The following is a 20,465-nucleotide window of genomic DNA, read 5'->3' on the forward strand; positions in this document are numbered from 1 at the left end:
ACTGTCCCCTTGCCCTCACCCTACGAGGGTGGCACAATTCCTGCGGCGGCCCTGCTGCGGGCCGGGCCCAGCAGCGGGCCTGTGGGGAAGCTGCCCGCCACCTTCCAGCCCTGCTCGCCGCCTGCCTCCACCCCTCCTCCTGAGGGAAGCACGTTCCCTCTGGGCATGGGGCAGCTGAATTCTCGAGGGTGAGCCCCCCATGGGCCGTGGCACCGAAGCCCTTCCCGTGGAGAAGGCCTCGGCATCTCCACACACGTTTGCAGCAAGCACTGGTGTCTCCTGCGCTCTCCTGCAGCTGTAGCTGGGGGGATACTGAGCTGCTGGTGCCACCGACGGGGCTTTTTGTCATGTAAACCTGCAGGATTGTCCGTCTGCCCCGCCTCCAGCTTGGCTCCTGCTGGAGGAGATGAGCTCATGGCTTCGGCAGTGAGGGAACAAAGGCACCACGGTGATTTCCGATGGGTTCATGCATTATAAAGCATTTATAAGAACACCTGCCTCTCCCCTCAGCAGCCCAGCACCGCCGCAGCCGCGGGAGCTGCAGGATATTCACCAGCTCTCCATGTCCCAGCCTGCCACCCTCCCTTCTGATCTCCAGGGGAAAACTCTGGTGGTGATGTTCCAATTCTCTCCTTTTCTTCTCCTTTGATGTGGGGCCAGGGCAGGGGCAGTGTTCTCCTCCTTCTCCTTCTCCTTCTCCTTCTCCTTCTCCACGGTGCTGGGTGGGAACAGCAGTGCCGTGGAGTGGCTGTAGCAATTACCGGGATGAGAGCAGCTGGTGCCCGAGTCCAGCACTTCCCAGTAGGAACGCTGGGATGTGCCATGCAGGTTTCCTGCCCCTCTTGCCTCCCCTCTGCACTCTGGTTTTCCCACAGGGGTGGCTGTGGGCACAGCAGGAGGTCTGTGAGCTGGTTAAGCAGTGCCACCATCACCCACAGGCTGTCTGTGCCACATCCAAATCCCTGACACCAAGTGTCCGCCCACAAAGCCATCTCTTTTTGTGCCATTGTGGCTTGTCCACTGCTCCCTCAGAGGCCACAAATCCTGAGAGAGGCTGTCTCCATTCACCCGTAGCTCTCCATGTGGAAAGCTAATACATCAATCCATACAGAGCCTAAATAAAAAGCTGTAAATCTCCAAAGAGTTCAAATTAAATTAACTGAAATAACCAGAACCACAACTAAAGACCCTGCTCGCCTTTGCCTCCCTCCGAGGCTGCAGTTCACAGCAGTTTTGCAGAGCTGTCCAGGGCTGGTGGAAAGGTTGGTGGAGAGGTTGAGTGTCCAGTATGGAGCCCTTGGTGTGCAGGGGTTGATTGCCCAGCAGAGGGGCCTCTTTCCTTGCAGCATCTCCTTGTGCCCATTGGCACCAGGGCTTGGAAGAGGGAAGGACCCCTAGGTACTGTAAAATAACCTGGTGTGAGGCAGGTCAGGGCAGAGGTCCCACCACAGAAGTGCTGCAAGGTTAAATTGTCACCTTTTCAGCACACCTCTCGTATGTTGGACTGAGGCACAGCCAGGGGCTGGAGTTATCTTATGTGGTTTAGGAGAAGTTTTACTTACAGGCTTTTCCCCCAGTGCTGAGCACTCTGTGTGCCCATGGCAGGGACTCGGCTCAGACAGGGACAGAGGCTTGGTTACAACCAGGGACCTTGGAGCCCACCTTGGCTTGTCCAATTGAGCATCCTGCTGGCTTGCAGGAGATCCTTTACTGCAGCTCAGGCTCAGTGGAGCTCTCAGCAGAGGTGATTTAGCAGAATTTGGATGGGAACTATTGTGGCTTTCAGGTAGGTTCCCTTGGAGGTACCTGCCTTTGACTCACTGACCCCACAACTCCTGGCTGAGGAGGACTGTGTGCCTTCCTGCTGTTGCCCACTCCATGCAGGTTCCTCTTGCAGCAGAGCTTTCACCACATGCCCCCCCACCCAAAATCTCCAGCAGGGAGGGCAGGAGGGGCTTCTGGATGAGTCTCTCCCTGGAGATGTGCCCCGTGCTGAAGGGTACAGCATGGTCTACACACTGCCTTTCTCCTGAGGTCTAGGGTGGTGGGCAGCTGCTGCAGGGTCCCCTTGCAGCTCCCCTGACCCTCTTCTTACTTTCCTCCTCTCTTTCTTTTTCCATCTCTCTGCTGGTGCTGCTCGGTGGCTGCTGGGCTGGATCGCCGACAGGAATGCTTTGGGGTAACTATGGTGCTCGAGATCTTGTGGGATGCTGCTCCTGGGAATGCAGGGGGGTGGGTGCAGGTGGACGTCAGTCTGTCCCACACCTGGGCTGACCTTCAGCTGTGTTTTCAGGGGCTGCAGCATGCTGCTTTGCAAGATTCCTGAGGGCTGAAGGGGTCCCCCCTCAGCAGGTGTCAGACACTGCAGTTGGGGCGTCCTTGGTGACAACTTGCACCAGCTGAGTGCTGCCCTCAAACCCCCACCCCAGCCCTCAGTCAGATGTCCCAGGCCTTTATCCAGGCCCTCTTTCTGAGCAAAACAGGAGAAAAGTGAGTCCTAGGTCCATCTGTACAGTTGCTTCCCATGCATGTGAGGGCTGTGCTCCTAGGGAGGGCTATTAATTAGTGGTTTTGTTTACATCTCGTAATGATTAAGCCCATTATTGTACTCCCTGTTGCATTAACCCTCGCCAAGGAGCTGTGTAATTGGGAGCATCTGTTGTTGCAAGTAATTTCCTTGACGTTTTTCAAGGGTGCCTGGTGGATCCAAGCTCTGCCACCTTCACCAGGACCTCGAGACCCAGTCTTTAGTTAAAAGACAAGAAAAAAACCACACCTGGTATTGTGGTTGGGGAATAATCATCATATGCAAGAAATGAGGGTCATGAGGGGGCTTTTCTAAAGAAATCTCCTGGTAAGCTCTGCCTCCCTCCCTTGGGGTGAAGGCAAGAGTAGCCCTGATCTGGAGAGACCTTTGAGACCCTCCCACGGATCCAACCCCTGTGCCTTGGTCAGGGACACCTTCCACTAGACCAGGCTGTTCAGGACCCCATCTAACTTTGCCTAGAACACTTCCAGGGATGAGTCACGCACAATTTCCGTGGCAACGTAGACCCCATTGAGCAAACCTCCCTCGTTTTATTCTGCATTTCTTGCAATGGGAAGGAAACAATTTGCAGTGGCAGTGACCCTGCGCAAGCCCCATTTGCAAACAGCGTGTGCCTGAAGGGGGGAAGCCCTGCAAACCTCCTGGCACTGCCTGCCCCAGCCCTGGCACTGCTTCCCACCCCAGCAAGGGGTTTGTTGAGGTCACTGGAAGGGTGCTAATCCCAGGAAAGAGAGGATTGCCTTGTTTTCCATCTCTGCCGGCTGTCAGCGTGTGTTGGAGGAGCCGCGTTTAGGTGGGCTGAGAGCTCAGCAGCGTTTGTGCCCCTCCTGTTCCTATCTGCACACGTGCTGGGAGGGTGTTGTCAGCAGTTCACCTCCCCAGGGCACCCAGATCTACAAGGTTATTGTCTCTCTGTTCCATTTTTGGGTGTGTGTGCCTCCCTCCAACGTGGCAGGACCAACAAGGGCCGGGATATCAAGACCATCAAGTCTCTCCGTGTGCTGCGGGTCTTGAGGCCCCTGAAAACCATCAAGAGACTGCCCAAGCTGAAGGTAACAAGCTCCATCTCCTGCCTTATATCCTCTTCTCCTCTTCCCTGGGAGCAGGGACCACCACAGTGCTTTGTTTGTGAGCAATAAACAAGTTGTTTTCAAAGCTTTTGGGGTGTTCTAGGAGCCCCATCTGCAACCACCACACCCTTCAGGCTGCTTCGTGTCTGGAAGTGCAATGAGTTTTTAAAAGCAAACCTGGACCACTGCAAGGTGTCCAGAAGTAGTTCTTCTGACAGGGAAAGTGAGGCTTGAAACCCTTCAGGCTGCTTCGTGTCTGGAAGTGCAATGAGTTTTTAAAAGCAAACCTGGACCACTGCAAGGTGTCCAGAAGTAGTTCTGACAGGGAAAGTGGGGCTTGAGTGGATAAAATGGAGCAAAGCCCGGATGTTCTCCTGAAAAATAGGCTGCCCTGGTTTTGGAGAGCTCAAATCTCTTTGGAAAGTTTTTCATCTTTCCCACCAGAGCAGGCTGCAAACAGCTCGGGGTTTTGTGTGCTGTGCTGTCATGGTGTTGCACTAGAGAGGGATTTCCCACCTCAATAATGGGATTATTTCTGCATCACAGGTAGGATTATAAATTTCCCTACCTTAGCTGATGGGGTACAGAGCCAAAAAAGAGTATGAGACTGAGGAAGCCCTTTTTTTAAACTTGTAAGTGGTTTAGGTGATTAATGAGACCCAGGGTGGCACCCCAGAAGCATGGGGGTTGACCCCAGCTTTTCTTCCTGATCCGTGGATGGAGCCAGCCCCTGTCAGTTCCTTTCTGGAAGTGCCTGCCTCCATCATGAAACAGGGATAAGGACAATCCCCACTTGAAGTGCTGTGAGAGCCAGGGCTGAGAGCACTAAGGAACGTGCTGCTGTGGCAGGCAGAGGTATTTGCTCTGCCCTGTTATTCGGGGTGATGCAAAATGATGAAGTGTTTGCTAATTAGTCTTGAGTGCTGCTAATTGCATCATTAGGATGGTCCCCCATCTGCTTCCCTGGTTGCAGAGAACTCTGAGGACACAAATATGCATCCCTGGTGCTGTCTCAGGGGCTGTGTGGTGCCTACACGTGTGCTGTGGGTGCTCTGGGTGTTAACCTCATTCACTAAATAGCTTTTGGCCTTGGAGAAGGCCCAGCTCTTTCCTTCTTTTCCCAGCAAGTAACCTGGTCTTGGTCCAGGGTTGTGGGTTCCCCAGGGTGAGCTCTGCCCTCTCTTCCAGGCGGTTTTTGACTGTGTCGTGACGTCTCTCAAGAACGTCTTCAACATCCTCATTGTCTACAAGCTCTTCATGTTCATCTTCGCTGTCATCGCCGTGCAGCTCTTCAAGGGGAAGTTCTTCTACTGCACTGACAGCTCCAAGGACACGCAGAAGGACTGCATGTAGGTGCCCTGTGGAGTAGCTCTGGTGCTTCTGACCCCTCTGGCAAGGGCAGGGTGCTGGGTCATGTCTGCTGTGGGTCCCTGTTAAGCCCTTGGCTTGACTTGCTCCTGGGGACAGCATGGGCTGAGCCCCATCCCCAGTGCTGTGGCCCATCCTTCTGTGGGGTGCAGAGCCTTTAATTTGCACCTGTTCTTTCCTCCTTTTCTCTTCTCTTTTAGTTTCCCCTTCTCCCTCCCCTTCCTCATTGTTGTTATCCAGCTTCTCCCTGCGGGAGGAGAGGTGACCCCCGCACACACCCACGCTGCCCCCAGCGTTCAAACCCACCATCCCCTACTCTGGCAGCCCAAAAACTCAAGGTCACTGCTCCCTCTCCACCTTGCAGAGGGAACTACGTGGACCATGAGAAGAACAAGATGGAGGTGAAATGCCGGGAGTGGAAGCGGCACGAGTTTCACTATGACAATATCATCTGGGCTCTGCTCACCCTGTTCACGGTGTCCACCGGCGAGGGGTGGCCCCAGTGAGTATTCTCCTCCGTCTGTCCCCTTGCACAGGGGTGGTCACCCTCTTGGAGTGGTCAGGTTACACCCAGTGAGACTGAGAGAGGGGCTGCTGGGCAGGGAGGCACAGAGAATAACAAATTGTACCAGCACAAAAGAGGTTTTAGCCCAGCTATGAGGCTGGAGCCGTGGCTGGGGTTAGCTTCTTCCTCAGGGAATGAATGATGGATAATGCCTTTTCTGTGTGGCCTGGAGATACATTTTAAGTCAATATTAGGGATAATGGTAGGACTGGACCTCTCTAAATGCTCATGTGAGCTCAGGCAATATTTTTTTCTCTGTGTGCAGAGCATGGGGAAATCCATTTTCCATCAGGGACGTGGCAAAGCACCGTAAAACAAGCTGTAGCCATTTAAAAGGGTCATCCTTGAAAGCAGATTAGGACAGAGCTTTACCTTGTCATTACACAAGCGTGGACAGAGCAGGGTCCCATTGGAAGTGATGGATGTATCCCTGGTTGCTTTTCTTCATCTCTCTGCCCACAGGGTGCTGCAGCACTCAGTGGATGTGACGGAGGAGGACCGCGGGCCCAGCCGCAGCAACCGCATGGAGATGTCCATTTTTTATGTTGTCTACTTCGTGGTCTTCCCTTTCTTCTTTGTCAACATTTTCGTGGCTCTCATCATCATCACCTTCCAAGAGCAAGGAGACAAAATGATGGAGGAGTGCAGCCTGGAGAAGAACGAGGTATGGTCTGGGGAGGGGGAACAAGGATATTTCCATGGGGTTTTTAGCAGTTTGGGAGCTTGGAACTCCCTTGCTATCGAAAAGGAGAGAAACCCATGAGCCAGCTGCCTTCCCAGATCATGAAGGAAAGAATTGTGGCAGCCACCAGCCCTTCCCAGGTGTCCATGGGGGTCTGATGGGCGTTGTTTTGTTGCAGAGGGCCTGCATTGACTTTGCCATCAGCGCCAAGCCCCTGACGCGGTACATGCCCCAGAACAGACACACCTTCCAGTACCGCGTGTGGCACTTCGTGGTGTCCCCGTCCTTCGAGTACACCATCATGGCCATGATAGCCCTCAACACCGTGGTGCTCATGATGAAGGTGAGCTGGGGGTCAGAGGGAGGCTGTCCTCTTTGTCTGGAGCAGTAGGGTCAGTCAGGATGGGAGCAGAGGGAATTTTCGTTGTGGAGATGCTTTGAGACACTGTGTGAATTCCCTGGGCACATCCCTGTGAAACAACACAGGACCCAAACTGGAGTGGCACCTTTTCTAAAAGAAATTACCCAAATTATTTAGACCTCTTAAGTGCTGCAGGCAGATCTGGATTTCCTCTCTGCTCCCTTCTTAGAAGAAGTGGCATCTGTCCTGGGAGAGGGGTGGAGAGAGTAAGGAGGAGATGTTCTTGATGCCCCCAAGGCAAGGAACACGGACCACCACAGGCCTGTCCTGAGGGAGGGGTGAGGAAAGGAAGGAATTCTGGAGGCAGCCAGGGCAGCAAACACAGGCCATGTCAGGTCTGTGCTGGGACAATCATCAGCCATGAGGCTGGCAGACCCTCTTCTGGCTAGTGCTGTCTCTGTTTCCATCAGTACTATTCTGCTCCATACACCTATGAGCTGGCCCTGAAGTACCTGAACATTGCCTTCACCATGGTGTTCTCCTTGGAGTGCGTCCTCAAGATCATTGCCTTCGGCTTCCTGGTGAGTGCCTGCTCCTGTTCTTTATGAGGGTGTTAATTTGCACTTTGGCAGTGCACAGATCACAGAGGGAAGGTGTTAATAACGTGAGTTTTCTGCTACTTATTTTAGATCCTGGCCTGAGAGCTGTTTTGGGCTGGAGTCCTTTGGTTCTTATTGCACTTCCCAGTGCGGGATGCTGCTGGTGGAAGAAGCCACACTGCTTGTGGCTTGTGCTGCTTCTTGCCTTGTTCTGTGCTGCTGCTGTTAGAGCCCAGTGCTGCTGCACAGGCTGGTGGCTGTGCTCCCTTGTCCCCACAGGTCAGGAGGTGCTGGTGCACTTCTGTCCTTGGGCTGTACCTGAGCAGCAGTGAGACCGCCCTGATTGATTCACAGTCCTCAAGCTCCCAGCTGCTCATTTGGGATCCGAAACCATGGATTTCTTTTTCTTCAGCTATTCTTTGCTGCTTATGGGAGACAAAACCCACTGTCAGGAGGGTTTCTAGTCACCCTCCTTGCTCCCAGTAGCACCAGTCATGGTCACGTTTGGCTTGTGCCCGCTGCTGTGTGTTTGGAGTTTTCCACGAATGGGACAGGACTGCTGGGATACATTCCTTGGGTTTTATTGCAGCAACAGCCTCATTACATGGTTGAGACAATAAAAAGATGTTAAAAGCTCACATCTTGCCAACAACAGCCAAAGATTTCTTTGTTACAGAGCATTTAAAAAACTTTATAGCCAATAGCACATTGCTAAAGCTTACAGACAGTTGTTCTATCCAATCACTAAAAGCACACATACACCTGCTTCACACAATGCTTGCTTGTCTGTTCTCTATTAACAATACACAATACTTCATTATTAAGCTTAAAACCTTCTACTATCTTGCAAAGCATATTTTTCTGTAGTCTTAAGGTTTGTCTCGGTCAAGCCTAAAGCTCAAGCTATTGTTTCCTGTCCTTGCTTGCTGTACTATTTTAACTTTTTCTACTTTCAGACTTTGCAGCTGTAGCTAGTTCTAATTCCTCTGTTCTTTCTCTTTCTAAGGCCTGCTTTTACAGCTTTCTGAAAATCTTCTTACCTTTACTGTTTCCCACACTGCTGCACAAATAGCAGGAGCTGAGATGTGTCCAGGTGTCTGCGAAGAGGAGGCCAAAGCAGCCTCTTGGCCGTGAGGGTCAATGTGGCAAGCTGTTGTAGCCTGACCTAGGCTGTGGCTACTTTTCCTGCTGCCATTTGCCAAGGTGGTCTGTTGGAGGCATGAATCATCTCCCAGGAAAAGCTGCTTGCTGCAGGCATGCTCAGGTCTGCCCCTGTCTCAGACACAGGACGAGGTTCCAGGCTGTGGCTGCATACAAATGGGCTGCGAGGTCTCCACCACTGGCCATGAGCAGCTTTGGCCTGTGGCCCAGCACCCTTCAGACCTGCCATCCCTGAGCTCAAATCCACGTTCCCTCTCTCCCTCTTTCTTTTGCAGAATTATTTCCGGGACACCTGGAACATCTTTGACTTCATCACGGTCATCGGCAGCATTACGGAGATCATCCTGACGGACACCAAGGTGAAGCAGGGGCTGGGAGCAGCGGGCTGTGGGGTGGTGGTGAGACCTCCCAGCTCCCTCTGACCCTCTCATCTCCTCCCAGCTGGTGAACACCAGCAGCTTCAACATGAGCTTCCTGAAGCTTTTCCGGGCTGCTCGGCTCATCAAGCTGCTCCGCCAGGGTTACACCATCCGCATCCTGCTCTGGACGTTTGTGCAGTCCTTCAAGGTCAGTCTCGTGTGCCCTGGCCTCTCCCCAGGCCACAGGGATGTGGTGCTGCTCCCAAATACGGGATGTTCCCAAGGCTTTGTAGGAGAGATGGACCAGCACAGCTCACCTGTGTGTTCTGTACTCCTCTGGGGCTGGGCCTGTGACGGATGAGATGACTCATCTGCTTCTCTTGCAGGCACTCCCCTACGTCTGCCTGCTGATTGCCATGCTCTTCTTCATCTACGCCATCATTGGGATGCAGGTGAGACAGATGTGTCCGTGCGTCCCTGTGGCACAGACAGTGACACCAGTGTGTCCCCAGTATTGCACACAGGAGCCAGCCCTGTGCCTGCCTGTCATTGCTGCACCCAGTCGCAGTGCCAGGAGGGTGCTGAGGGTGGAACAGCTTCTCTGGGAGCTGCAGGGCACTGGAGAAACTGCCATGGGCTTGTTCAGTCAAGCTCCACAACTTCCTTCCCAACTGGTACCTTTGGAGATGTGGCCCTGGGGACTCAGCTGGGCGCCTGCCATCTCTTGTATTTGTGGGGTTCCCAGACAAAGGAAGGAAACTATGAATCTGACTTCATGTTCTTAGAAGGGTAATTTATTATTTTATGATACTATATTATATTAAAGAGTACTAAACTATACTAAAGAATACAGAAAGGATACAGACAGAAGGCTAAAAGATAATAATGAAAACTCGTGACTCTCTCCAGAGTCTGACACAACTTGGCCCCAATTGGCCAAAGAGTGAAAACAACTCACATGAAACCAATGAAACAATCACCTGTTGGTAAACAATCACCAACCACATCCCAAAGCAGCAAAACACAGGAGAAGCAAATCAGATAATATTGTTTTCCTTTTTCTCTGAGGCTTCTCAGTTTCCCAGGAGAGGAATTCTGGGCAAGGAGATTTTTCCAGAAAATATGGCGGTGACAGCCATCCATCTTGTCCCTGTAGCTGTGCTGCTGTCAGTCTGTTTGGGTGCTCACATTTGGGGCCCTGCTGTGATCTCCCAGCTGCTGGGGGTCTGCAGAGCACGGGGAGGCATCAGCTTCACGGGCTCCAGCTGGTGAATAAGAGGCACGTGAGCCTTTGATTTAGCGCAATACAACACCAGCCCTCAGCCCCGCACGTGCCGCAGGGCTGGCTCGCCTCTGCTGTGACTAAATCCCACGCTGGAGATGTGACAGAGCATCCTCGACGGCGAGCACTGGGGATGTGCAGCTGCCCAATGAGCTGCCACAGTACCCAGTGCCTGATTTTGGGGTGACAGAGGCCCCTGGCTTGTGCTGCTTGGCAGCTCTGCTGTTTAGGGTCTCCCAGTGGCTGATTTTTGCCACCCTGTCCTACTCACCTCGGCATTGGCTCCAGGTGTTCTCCTAAACAGCCGCCATCTGACTCAGCCCCGCTCCCTGCCGGGTGGTAGTATTAGATTTTATTTTTTTATTTTTTTTTAACACCATTGTGAACAAATCCCCAAGCAGTAAAGTCTGTGGGCGTTATTTGAGCAAAATAGCTGGAGGCAGAAAATATTCTACAATTACACATTCCAAAAAACCTGTACAGGGAAAAAATACTCTGCAGTTAGTGTATTTTTAGGTTCAGGGAAAGGGGAATAAATATTTAACAGTAATAACAGCACATATTTCCAATTTGAGGCACTTTACGAATGTTCGGTATGTCTTACCACAGCCTTGGCTGAGGGTTGTTGTTAGAATATTGCCCACAGTTTGATCTTTGCTGCCTCTCTTGGCCCTGGGGATGGCGGGGTCTGTCCCTCCCTCCCTGAGCCCTTCCCCACCCAGTTTGCAGAGCTGTTCCTGTCCCCAGCACCACAGACCATTTCTCCACCAAGGCAAAAGCTCCTGGGAGTGTCCAGGAGTGTGACCCAGCACCCACCCAGGACAGTGGGACTTTGTCCCTGCACCTTCAGCATAGTTGGAGTTGCTGGATGCCGTGTGGTGCTCAGATGGCATCGAGGGATGGATGTGGAATGGATGGACTCAGCTGATCCCAGGCCCTCCATGCTCCTGTTTCCATGGTAGCTCAGCCTCTCGCAGCCTTTGCCACCCACAGCAAATCCCTGCCAAGGAGAGGAGAGTCTCCTTCCCCGATGGCTGCCTGGCACCAGCTCCTTGGCACGCTGGCTGTGCACCAGCCTGTGTTTGCTGGGGCACTTTTTGTGCAATCACAGCTCAGAGAATGCTTTGGGTTGGAAGAGACTTTAAAGGCCACCTTGTCCAGCCCCAGGGCAGGGACATCTTCAGCTAGATCAGGTTGCTCAGAGCCCTGTCCAGCCCAACCTGGAATGTTCTCAAGGACGGGAATGCAAACGTGTGGCTGCTTCCCTGGCTAACGAGCTCTTGCCTGAAGAGCTGAGCCCTTTTTCTCCCTTCTGCAGGTTTTTGGCAATATCAAACTAGATGAGGAAAGCCACATTAACCGGCACAACAACTTCCGCAGCTTCCTGGGCTCCCTCATGCTCCTCTTCAGGTGAGCAGCCGTGGAAAACGTTCCTCTGCGTGCCAGAGATGTGTGTCATTTGGGCAGGGGGTGGTGAGATTTCTCCTGGGGGCATCCTGGCTCTGTCCCATGCCACCTGGAGCCGCTGACAGGGCTGTGTTGGGAACAGGAGTGCCACTGGAGAGGCGTGGCAGGAGATCATGCTGTCCTGCCTGGAGGGCAAAGGCTGCGAGCCGGACACCACGGCGACGTCCGGGCAGAACGAGAACGAGCGCTGCGGCACTGACCTAGCCTATGTTTACTTCGTGTCCTTCATCTTCTTCTGCTCCTTCCTGGTGAGTTACCTCCTCTGAGGGCTCTGGGGATCCCCCTTGTCAGCACCCCAGCCATCAGGTCATCTTCATCACCTTCCCACAATCACTCTTTCTTCTCTTCCCTTCTCTGCTCCCTCTCCCCCACTTTTCCCCCACTCTCTCCCTTCCCTTCTCTGCTTCCTCTCCCCTCACCTCCCTTTCTCTCTGCCTTTCCCCCCCTTGATTTAGATGCTCAACCTGTTTGTGGCAGTCATCATGGACAACTTTGAGTACCTGACACGGGATTCCTCCATCCTGGGCCCTCACCATCTGGATGAGTTTGTCCGGATTTGGGCAGAGTATGACCGAGCAGCGTGGTATGTAGCCAGCTCCTTCTCTTCCAAGCAACCTCTCAGAGCTGGTTTTAAACCAGGGTCTCTGTGTTCTCCTACTGGAAGTGTAGTTCTCAGTGATGTCTGGACAGTCAGGGACGTGCTGCTGTCACCTGTGGTCATTACAAGGGCAGCAGCTGGTTCTTGTACTGGTTGGTGGCACAGGCGTCTTGGGTGATGTTCAGTTTGCCATGGGGTGTTCATCCTGAGTGCTGGACATTCCTGCTCTCCCTCTCCTCCCTGCCCAGCAGGCAGATCCCTCTCAGCCTCCTTTCCTGTCCCCATGCACCAGCTGGGAGCCTTTGCCCTGAGACTGGCTCCATCCCTTGTTCCCCAGCACCCACAGCCCCTGATAAGAGCAGGGCTGAGCAGGGCTTGTTCCCACTGTGGGGATCTGCTGGGTTCCTGCCAAACCACCTGCACAGGACCTTGTCTGGGGCATGTTTGGGGAGCTGTGTTCTCTGCTCGCCAGCCCACTCACCCCTCTGGAGGTGGGAGTGCTTTGGCTGCTGCACTCCTGCCCTTGCTGATGAGGACCTTGGAGAACAGGGCTCCTGTTTGGATGCATCAGCCTGTTCCCAGCAGTGGAATGGGCTCTCAGTGCCCATACACACCCTGGGCGGCCAGATTTTGGCTCTGCTCCTCCTGCTGCTGCTGCAGAGGCCTTGCTCTCCACTGCGCCTCCTCCTCGGATGGCCCCAAGCATCCCTATAGTGATGGGAGACCTTTGGAAACTCTGGGAACCTGTTTGCCCTTCACTCAGCCCCACCAGGGTGCCTTGTGTGGCCCCTCCCAGAGCCCAGGGACTCCTTGGGGCTGTGTTTCACCACTGCCAGGGAGCCTGTGCCATCTTAACTCTCGGCCTTGGCACCCCCACACACTCCCTTTGGAGACTCATTGCCTCCATGTCCTGCCCTCAGGAGAGCAGCCCCAGCCAAGGTATTTTTTTATGCCAAATACCAGCTCCAGCCAGAGAAAGGAGAGGAGGTGGAGCAGTGAAACACCCAGCTGCTAGCTGTGGGGTGGCTCTTGGGAAGGGTTTCTTCACACCGGACACTTGATGGTGGCCTCAGTGTCCAGGAGCCACGGTGAAACAAGCCTGAGCTCCTGTCCATGCCGTGTGCCCCTCTGATTCCTGAGCAAGCCATGCTTGTAGCCAGTGGTTAGGGGACACGGGAGACAGTGGTGGCAGCCCTGGCCCCAGTGCCGGGCCAGGAATGGGTGAGTACATCCCAACAGCTCCCAGCACATCCCGACAGAAGCACACGGAGCTCTCCTGGGGGGAACATCCAGCACTGGGGGGAGCAGGGATGGGTTTTGTCCTCATGGTTGGGGTCTGGTTGGTTCTTCATCTCTGGCCAGCAATGGAGAGGGGATGGGAGAGGAGCAAGGAGACAGAAACCAGAGGCAAAGGCGCCGGGTAGGACGGTGACGCCGCTCTTTGCCTCCCCGCGTGGTTTCCCTCCCAGCTTGTCCAAGGATGCCCAGGAGGCTGCAGCAGCTGCACCTCAGCACTTCCACCCCACGCTTCCCCAAGGGCTCTGGGCTGGAGCAGAGTGGGGAGCTCAGCATCCTGCACCCCCTCCTGCCAGCTCTTTGCCTCGGCTGCTTCCTCGTTCCCGTGGTGCCGGAGGATACGGCCGTATCCTGGGATGGCTGCACCGGCTCTGGGCAGATGTGCTTCCGTGGGAGGAAAGGGGGGTGTGTGTTTGGGGAGGTTTGCTTCTAATAATGTGCACCCTTGGCAGAGCTGGGCTGGTGGTCAGGGCACAGGACTGGGCTGGAGAGGCACCAGGTGCCACAGCCACCAGCTGGTCACATTATCCCTCCCTGTCTCAGGTTCCCCAGATCTTGGAGGCACGAGTGGCTCAGCTGCCAACCTCACTGGGACCTCGTGGGTCTCAGAGGGTTGGCTGTGTGAGGACAGGGGCTCTGGTGATGTGATGGGGCACAACTCCATGGGTTAGAACTCCACCAAGCTGCAGGCTCACCCTGTGTAAAATCCCAGCCCTCTCCCACCAGGCGCAGGGGTCAGGGGCACGATGAGGAAGGGTCATGGGATGGTGTGCACCACCAAAGCTGTCCTTCTCCAGGGTGAAGATGGGACAGTGTGAGGCGATACGAGCCAGCTCTCATGGTGGAAAGGCAGTAGCTGATGCTCACAGCTTTTTCTCCTCTCTGGACCTGACAGAGCCAGAAGGAGAAGAGCTGTGCTCTGCTGGGGCTCTTGCCCCACAGATGGCCCCAGCATCCCCCCGTTAAGCTCTCCATCCTCCCCTCCACCCTCTCAGTGTCCTATTAACCCACCTGTGCTTCCTTTGCAGCGGCAGGATCTCGTATAAGGATATGTACAAATTAGTACGGGTGATCTCGCCTCCTCTGGGCCTAGGAGAGAACTGCCCCTACAGGGTGGCGTGCAAGGTTTGCCTCCCAGTCCTCCGCCACAACCTGGCCACGGGACACACCATCCACCCCTCCTTCCCCGCTCCACTGCCACCGCGCCTCCCCAGGGAACCCTGACGTTGCTTTCCTTCGAGTTTAAAGAGGTCCACTGCCTCCCAGAGCCAGCAGCTGTTCCCCTCCAGGGGAGGCATCAGTGGGGCAAGGGGGCTCAGAGCCTCCCGGGGTGGGTTGTGACAAATTGTGCCCCCCAGCAAGCCCCCCGCCCCCGTTCCACCGGTGCAGAGAGCCCCGAGGGGCGCCAGGCCAAATGCCACTGTCCCTGCTCGACTTCTCAAAGCACCTCACGGGGACAGCGAGGTTTTTGGGAGGGTTTGCTCTTCAGGAGGGAAGGAGGGAGGAAAGGCTGGAGGATGTTGGGGACTTTGCTGTTGTTTTGGACAGTGAGGGCTGGGGGAGGACGAGGAGGCCAGGGTGACCCCTGTCCCTGGGGGATGCTGTGCTGTACCCAACAGCCCTGTCCTCAAGTGGGGCACTTTGCAGGACAAACAATCACGTCTCTGAGGAGCAGGTCTCCTGCTAGTCTTGCACATAGCGTGCTGGATCTGCCTTGGAGATGGTGACACCAGGACACACCTCTGGAGCTTGGCAGCTCCTCTCCCTTGAGCTCAGCTCCTGGCTGCTGGCTGTGAGTCCAGGGCAGCGATTTGGTCTCCTCGTGTCTCTCTGACTTGAAGGGGTTTTTTAAAAATTTTATTTTGGGGGTGACACTTGAGCAAAATCCCGCATCTGCCGCATTCTCTGAAGTGCCATGACACCTTTATCTGTGCCTATGGCATGAAAGGATGAATCACAGAGCTTGCTCTTCCTTCTGCATCCCTCACGGCTTCTGAGGTGCACAGGGGAACTCAGACAACCCCAGCCCTTGCTCTTGCCTCTGCAGAGGAGGAGGGTTCCTTGCTGCAGTGTGGTGTAGTCACCACATCCTTCTGGAAACATCAGAAAGGCTTTCCTTCCAGATGCCACCCCTGGAACAGCTCTGTCAGCCTCCACAGCTGGACATGGGGACGGTTTTGCCAGAGGCAAAGCAGCACAAAGAAGACCAGGCCCAGATGATTGGTCACCTCACTTAGGAAGATGGATTTAGGAACAGAGGATTTATTGCAAGAATCTCACATGGGGTCATCTGTTCCAGGAAAGGCTTCTTGGAGTCTTTCCACTCTTCTCTGCTGCTGCATCCCTGGCAGAAGGACTGAGCGTGGCTGAGGACACTTGCTCAGGTCCCTGCAGGCAGAAGACACCTTTGGAGGAGCGCTGAGCCCTTCTCAACAGGGCTCCACTGTCAGATGCTGCTCTCCCAAGCTGGATCACCTGGGGTTCAGAGGGGTACCTGCAATGCTTCCTTGGAAGTGGGAGTCTCAGAGCAATCGGATTTCTGCTGACTGTGGATGGGCAGAGCAGTGAAGGCAGATAAACTCAGGGAGAGGAAGAAGCAAAGAGTACTGAGAACAGCTTCTGTTGTCATGTGGGGGAGACATCCCCATCTCTACCTTGTGTTACCTCAGTCTCCTCCTCCCTGTGCAGGAGATATTTCAAGAACAGGAGATTTTCAGGAGTTCCTATTGCCCTGGAACAATTCCCAAAAGATGAAAAAAAAAATCCACGTGGTTGTTGCATCTTGCTAGATCCCAAAATGCCAAGTCAGCTTGCAGCCACCTTTCAGTTCAGTGAGCCTGCCCTGCCTGCCAGGTGAATGCTCCACAGAAATTATCCCTGTGGACTTCACCTCTTCCTGAATCTACTCTCACGGTGCTCCTGCTGCTCCCTTCCTAATGGCTGTGTGGCACAGCACTTATTTCCTAACCACAGAAGGACAGATGTCCTGTCTCCCACATTTCCTCCCCTGCCACTCACAGGCTTCTCTCAGGGCCAAGCCATTAATGCCTGGTGGTTTTATGGGGTTTAATCCCTGGTGGCCACCTTGTGCTGTAGCTGTGGGTCACATCTCTGTCCAGACACGGATAGATGGGTCAGATCCCCCATCCTGGGTGTGCCTGTGCTTGGGCCAGCTCTTGGGAGTCATCTTGATGCCTCAGGTTTAGCTTTTATATTTTTCAGATTCTGTGCTGCTTTAGTGTGTGGGTCTGGGCTTCCTATGAGGGGATGGTGAGCTCTCTGCACAGAGCAGGGAGACAAAACAATTCCTTCTCCAGCTGGGGACCAAGGACAAATGATCCAAATCTCAGGCCCAAGAGCACAAACAGTGTGGACTGAAGAGAGAAAAACAAGAAGGATGGGACTTCATGGACTAAAGCTGGAATTGGACAATTAACTCCAATATGCAAATGGAGCAGAACTTATAAAAGTGTGAGAACCCGTGACCAGCTGTCCATTTTTTGTGACCATTTTGGCTCATCTTGGGAGCAGCCCTGGCTGGGCTCTTGTGCTGCCCAAGGTGGATCCATTGAGGCCTCCTAATAAATCCCTACTTTATTCTTTAGCTCTGTCTGGTCTCTGTTGCAGATCAGCCTTCACAAGGCATCAATCCTGCTCAGATGGATGTCATTCCATGTGCCTGCCTGTGTTTCACTCTGTGGGGAAGTGATGTCTGGGCACAGCTGTGCTGCTCAGAAACCTTCAAGATCTCTGCTCTGAGGAGCAGCAAAGTGTGCAATTCTCATGGGATCCCTCTTGGTCACTGAGGCAAACTCTTCCTTTCATGGACTCCATTCCTCCTTCGTTGTGTGGAGAATCTCAGTCTGAAAGGCAGTGCCTGTTTTATGCTGGGTTCCCCAAAATTCCCCCTGCCAGGAAGGATGGCTGGAAGATCACTGTCTTCTTTCCTTTTTTGCACTGAATTAATGCATGAAAATTTTAGTCATCTCACCCTGAGCTGGTGCTCATCCAGCCCTGCCAAGGTGCTGCTTGTGGACTCCTGGATATTTCCTGTTGATCATCCTGCTCGTCATTCTCCAGAGTTCTTATCAACCATCTTTTGGGTGTGACTTCTGTGCTGTGCCCCAAACAGCTCCTGTCACCAGTTCTGTTCACACCTGAAATGTCAGGACTTATCTTGGTAGGAGCCTTTTTGACCAGGGGGCTGCTTCCAAACCCTGAGAAGAGATCTCATCTCCCCTTTCCACACTGCTCTCAGCACGTTCTAGGGAAGAAGCCAAGATCCCGTGGGCATGCTTAATTTTTTGGCAGTGCCCTCTCTCACAGGGCACCCCAGCTGAGATGGGCTCCTGTCCAGCATTGAGGGTCGATGCCTTTGGTGTCACAAGGTTGCCCCAGCCCATCAACCATCCTGAGCCTTGCAGTGGCAGGCTGGGGTCCTGGCATGAGGGCAAGAAGAGGGAGCAAGCCCAGGATCCCTGGGAGATGTGGATGTGCAGAGAGAGGGAGGCACAGCCCAGCTACCTCAGCCTGGCAGAGGGCAGCCTGGGGTGGCTCATTTTTGGTGGCATTCCTTGCTCAGCAATCCCAGGCAGGTCCTTATGGAGCAGAGGAGTGCAAGGCAGGGAGTGGGGGGTCCTGCCCTAACTGCTCCCGTGGGAAACCCAAACAAACCCCAATGTTGGAAGGCCCAAACAGCTGCCTCTGCTGAGACTCTTTAAACTCCAACCTGGTGGAACTTGCAGCCGCATGTGGGAGAGAGCCAGGGCGGGAGCATGGCATGCCCAACTTTTCCTCCCGTTTTTTTTTTTTTTCCAGCCGATTCAGCATGCCTTTTTTGCACTGGTGCATGGTGGGAAAGTGGTCCATCCGCAGAGCCAGACGGAAGCAACTGGGCATCTTCCTTTGACAAGTGACCCTGGCCCACTGCCTTCTATGCAAGATGCTGCCTCCCAATTGCATAGACCCCACCAGCTGGGGATACACAGCCTTTGGCTATGGGTTAGGTGGCCATGCCAAGCAATACCAGGCACCCCCCGGGAGGGAAGACGCTCCGGAGGCCACAGAGCACCGTGGTGCAAACCACCCTTGTATCAAATAACCCATGGCTCGAGTGCCGTGTATCTGATTTATACCACTCGCACACAGCCCTGGAACCTGTGGGACGAGGTGGGGGCTGCTGGAGGGCTTTAGGAGAGGGGTTGAGAGCAGAGGAGTCGTCCCAGGCTGGTAGCGAGACAGGCGCTTGAGGCCAGCAGCAGAGAGGAGAGGGGTGAGTCGCTTTCTGCCGGCATTCCTGGGTCTGTGTGAGCAGTGCTATAAATCCACATCAGGACAGTCTCTCATGTATGATTTGCCTTGATTAACGGGTTTCCTGTTCTTTTCCTGTTTGTCCGTTTGTTTTTTTTTGTTTTGTTTTGTTTTGTTTTTTTCTCTCCTGTTTTTTCCTGTACTATTTTCCGTTCGTACGTTTTTTTCCGCTCTCTGGGAATGCCTCCTCTCTCTGCATCTCCCTCCCTCCCCTTCCCCCTCCATGAGCAGTGGCCGAATCCATTACACTGAGATGTATGAAATGCTGACTCTTATGTCACCACCGCTAGGCCTCGGCAAGAGATGTCCTTCCAAAGTGGCCTATAAGGTAGATCAACCCTTCCTTCTCTGGGGGTTAGAGCCCAGCAGGAGCCGGGGCACCTGCGGGAGGTGGGAAGCTGGGGAGTTGTTGGGGTGTCCAACGTGTGTTTGGCTCACTCCTGGGGAGCCCGGGGTGCCCACAAGAGCCCTGGCCACGCTGGCTGGTCCCCACGCACGTGACGCTGCCGTGCTCGCCCGCAGCTCCGAGGGGAAAAGGAGGGGCAGGGTCAGCAGGAGTGTGGAAGTGGGAGGGCTGCAGGAGGTGAGGTGAGGAACAGCCCTGTAGCACAGTTAGGAGAGCGAGATGTCCTCGGGAGTTCGTGCCCAGGGGCTTGGAACCATCCTCATCCCATCTGGTGCAGAAGCCCATGGAGATGGGAAGCAGGTGGGCAGTGGGGACAAATCCCAAATCCCACAGGAGCAGGCCTGCTGTGCATGAGGAGCCAGGACCATCAGCAGGGGCTATCCAAGCACTTTCCCTTGCTTGAGCAAGGCAAAGCCAGGGGCCTTCCAAAGGCAGCTCTGAGTTGTCCCACCTGGAATGGTGGCTGTCAGTCAGGTTCCAGCTGCATAGGCACGGATCAGGAGCATGGGAAGCCATGGAGGATGTGCAGTGGGAGCTGTGTGGCTTTCTGAGGGCAGCAGCTGCCAGGACAAGGCCCAGAGCTACAGGAGGATCTGTTGTTGAGGAGGAAATTAAGGTTTTTCTCAGCCTTTTAGCAGGGATAGCACAAAGGGATTCCTGCACACTCCCAAAGATGCTTCCACCCTCTCAGGCTCTCGTGTGTTTGTTCACACAAGCATACATCCACCATCACACTTTTCCAGGGGAAAAAGGGAGGCTTGAAGGCAGGAAAGGGACGTGAGAAGCTGGGTGAAAAGGAATGGGCAGGGAAGGGCTGACCCAAGGTATTCACAAAGCAAAATATACTCTCTGGAAAGTGGATCTGGTCACTTCGGTTTGCACCCCGCCTTGCCAGGGTGGGGAAGGAGCATGGCGTGTCTAACCTGCCTTGGTTGCCCTTTTCTCTTTCCTTCTGCACTTTTTCCACCCTCCCCTTCCCTTCCTTTCCCTTCCCTACCCATGGATAATTTGGACCCCCTGCATGTGCTGGCAAACTTCATCTCTGAAAGACGCAAAAAGGGAGTGCCAGGATGTAGCATGCTAGAGGAATCCAGCCGATCTGAAGTCCCTGAAGGTTAGGGACACTCCTCTCCCCTGCCCCAGCTGGGAAGGGTTGAGAGCTGGAAAGCCAAACCACCCGGGAACGGAAACCTGAGCCCATCTCCCCTCCCGCACATCCCACATGCCCGCATCCCTGACGGATCGGGTGTGTCTTCCCAGAAGTGCCAGGGGCTGCTGTGGCAGCCCCGGTGCCGTGGGGAGGGGGGCTCAGGGGCCGTTCCTGGGGCGCAGGAGGAGCCCTGGAAGGCAGTGAGCCGGTGTCCTGGGGTGGAAGGAGCCGGGGAGGTGGGGG

The 20,465-nt window shown here is 54.3% G+C and overlaps 1 protein-coding gene across 1 annotated transcript in view; it reads left to right on the top strand.

Moving 5' to 3' along the window:
- Nucleotides 1-20,465, top strand: part of CACNA1E (calcium voltage-gated channel subunit alpha1 E) — a 92,669-nt gene that overhangs the window by 63,435 nt on the left and 8,769 nt on the right. Inside the window, exons 26-39 of the mRNA XM_041478901.1 lie at nt 2,168-2,179; nt 3,504-3,600; nt 4,807-4,967; nt 5,351-5,488; nt 6,014-6,215; nt 6,412-6,576; nt 7,065-7,175; nt 8,630-8,713; nt 8,796-8,921; nt 9,100-9,165; nt 11,314-11,405; nt 11,545-11,710; nt 11,918-12,045; nt 18,898-18,994. Of these exons, the coding sequence (XP_041334835.1) occupies nt 2,168-2,179; nt 3,504-3,600; nt 4,807-4,967; nt 5,351-5,488; nt 6,014-6,215; nt 6,412-6,576; nt 7,065-7,175; nt 8,630-8,713; nt 8,796-8,921; nt 9,100-9,165; nt 11,314-11,405; nt 11,545-11,710; nt 11,918-12,045; nt 18,898-18,994 (1,645 nt within the window). The remainder of the gene's footprint in view (nt 1-2,167; nt 2,180-3,503; nt 3,601-4,806; nt 4,968-5,350; nt 5,489-6,013; nt 6,216-6,411; nt 6,577-7,064; nt 7,176-8,629; nt 8,714-8,795; nt 8,922-9,099; nt 9,166-11,313; nt 11,406-11,544; nt 11,711-11,917; nt 12,046-18,897; nt 18,995-20,465) is intronic.

The sequence above is a fragment of the Pyrgilauda ruficollis genome, unplaced genomic scaffold (genome assembly GCF_017590135.1).
Source record: "Pyrgilauda ruficollis isolate IOZ18807 unplaced genomic scaffold, ASM1759013v1 scaffold47, whole genome shotgun sequence".
Lineage (NCBI taxonomy): Eukaryota > Metazoa > Chordata > Aves > Passeriformes > Passeridae > Pyrgilauda > Pyrgilauda ruficollis.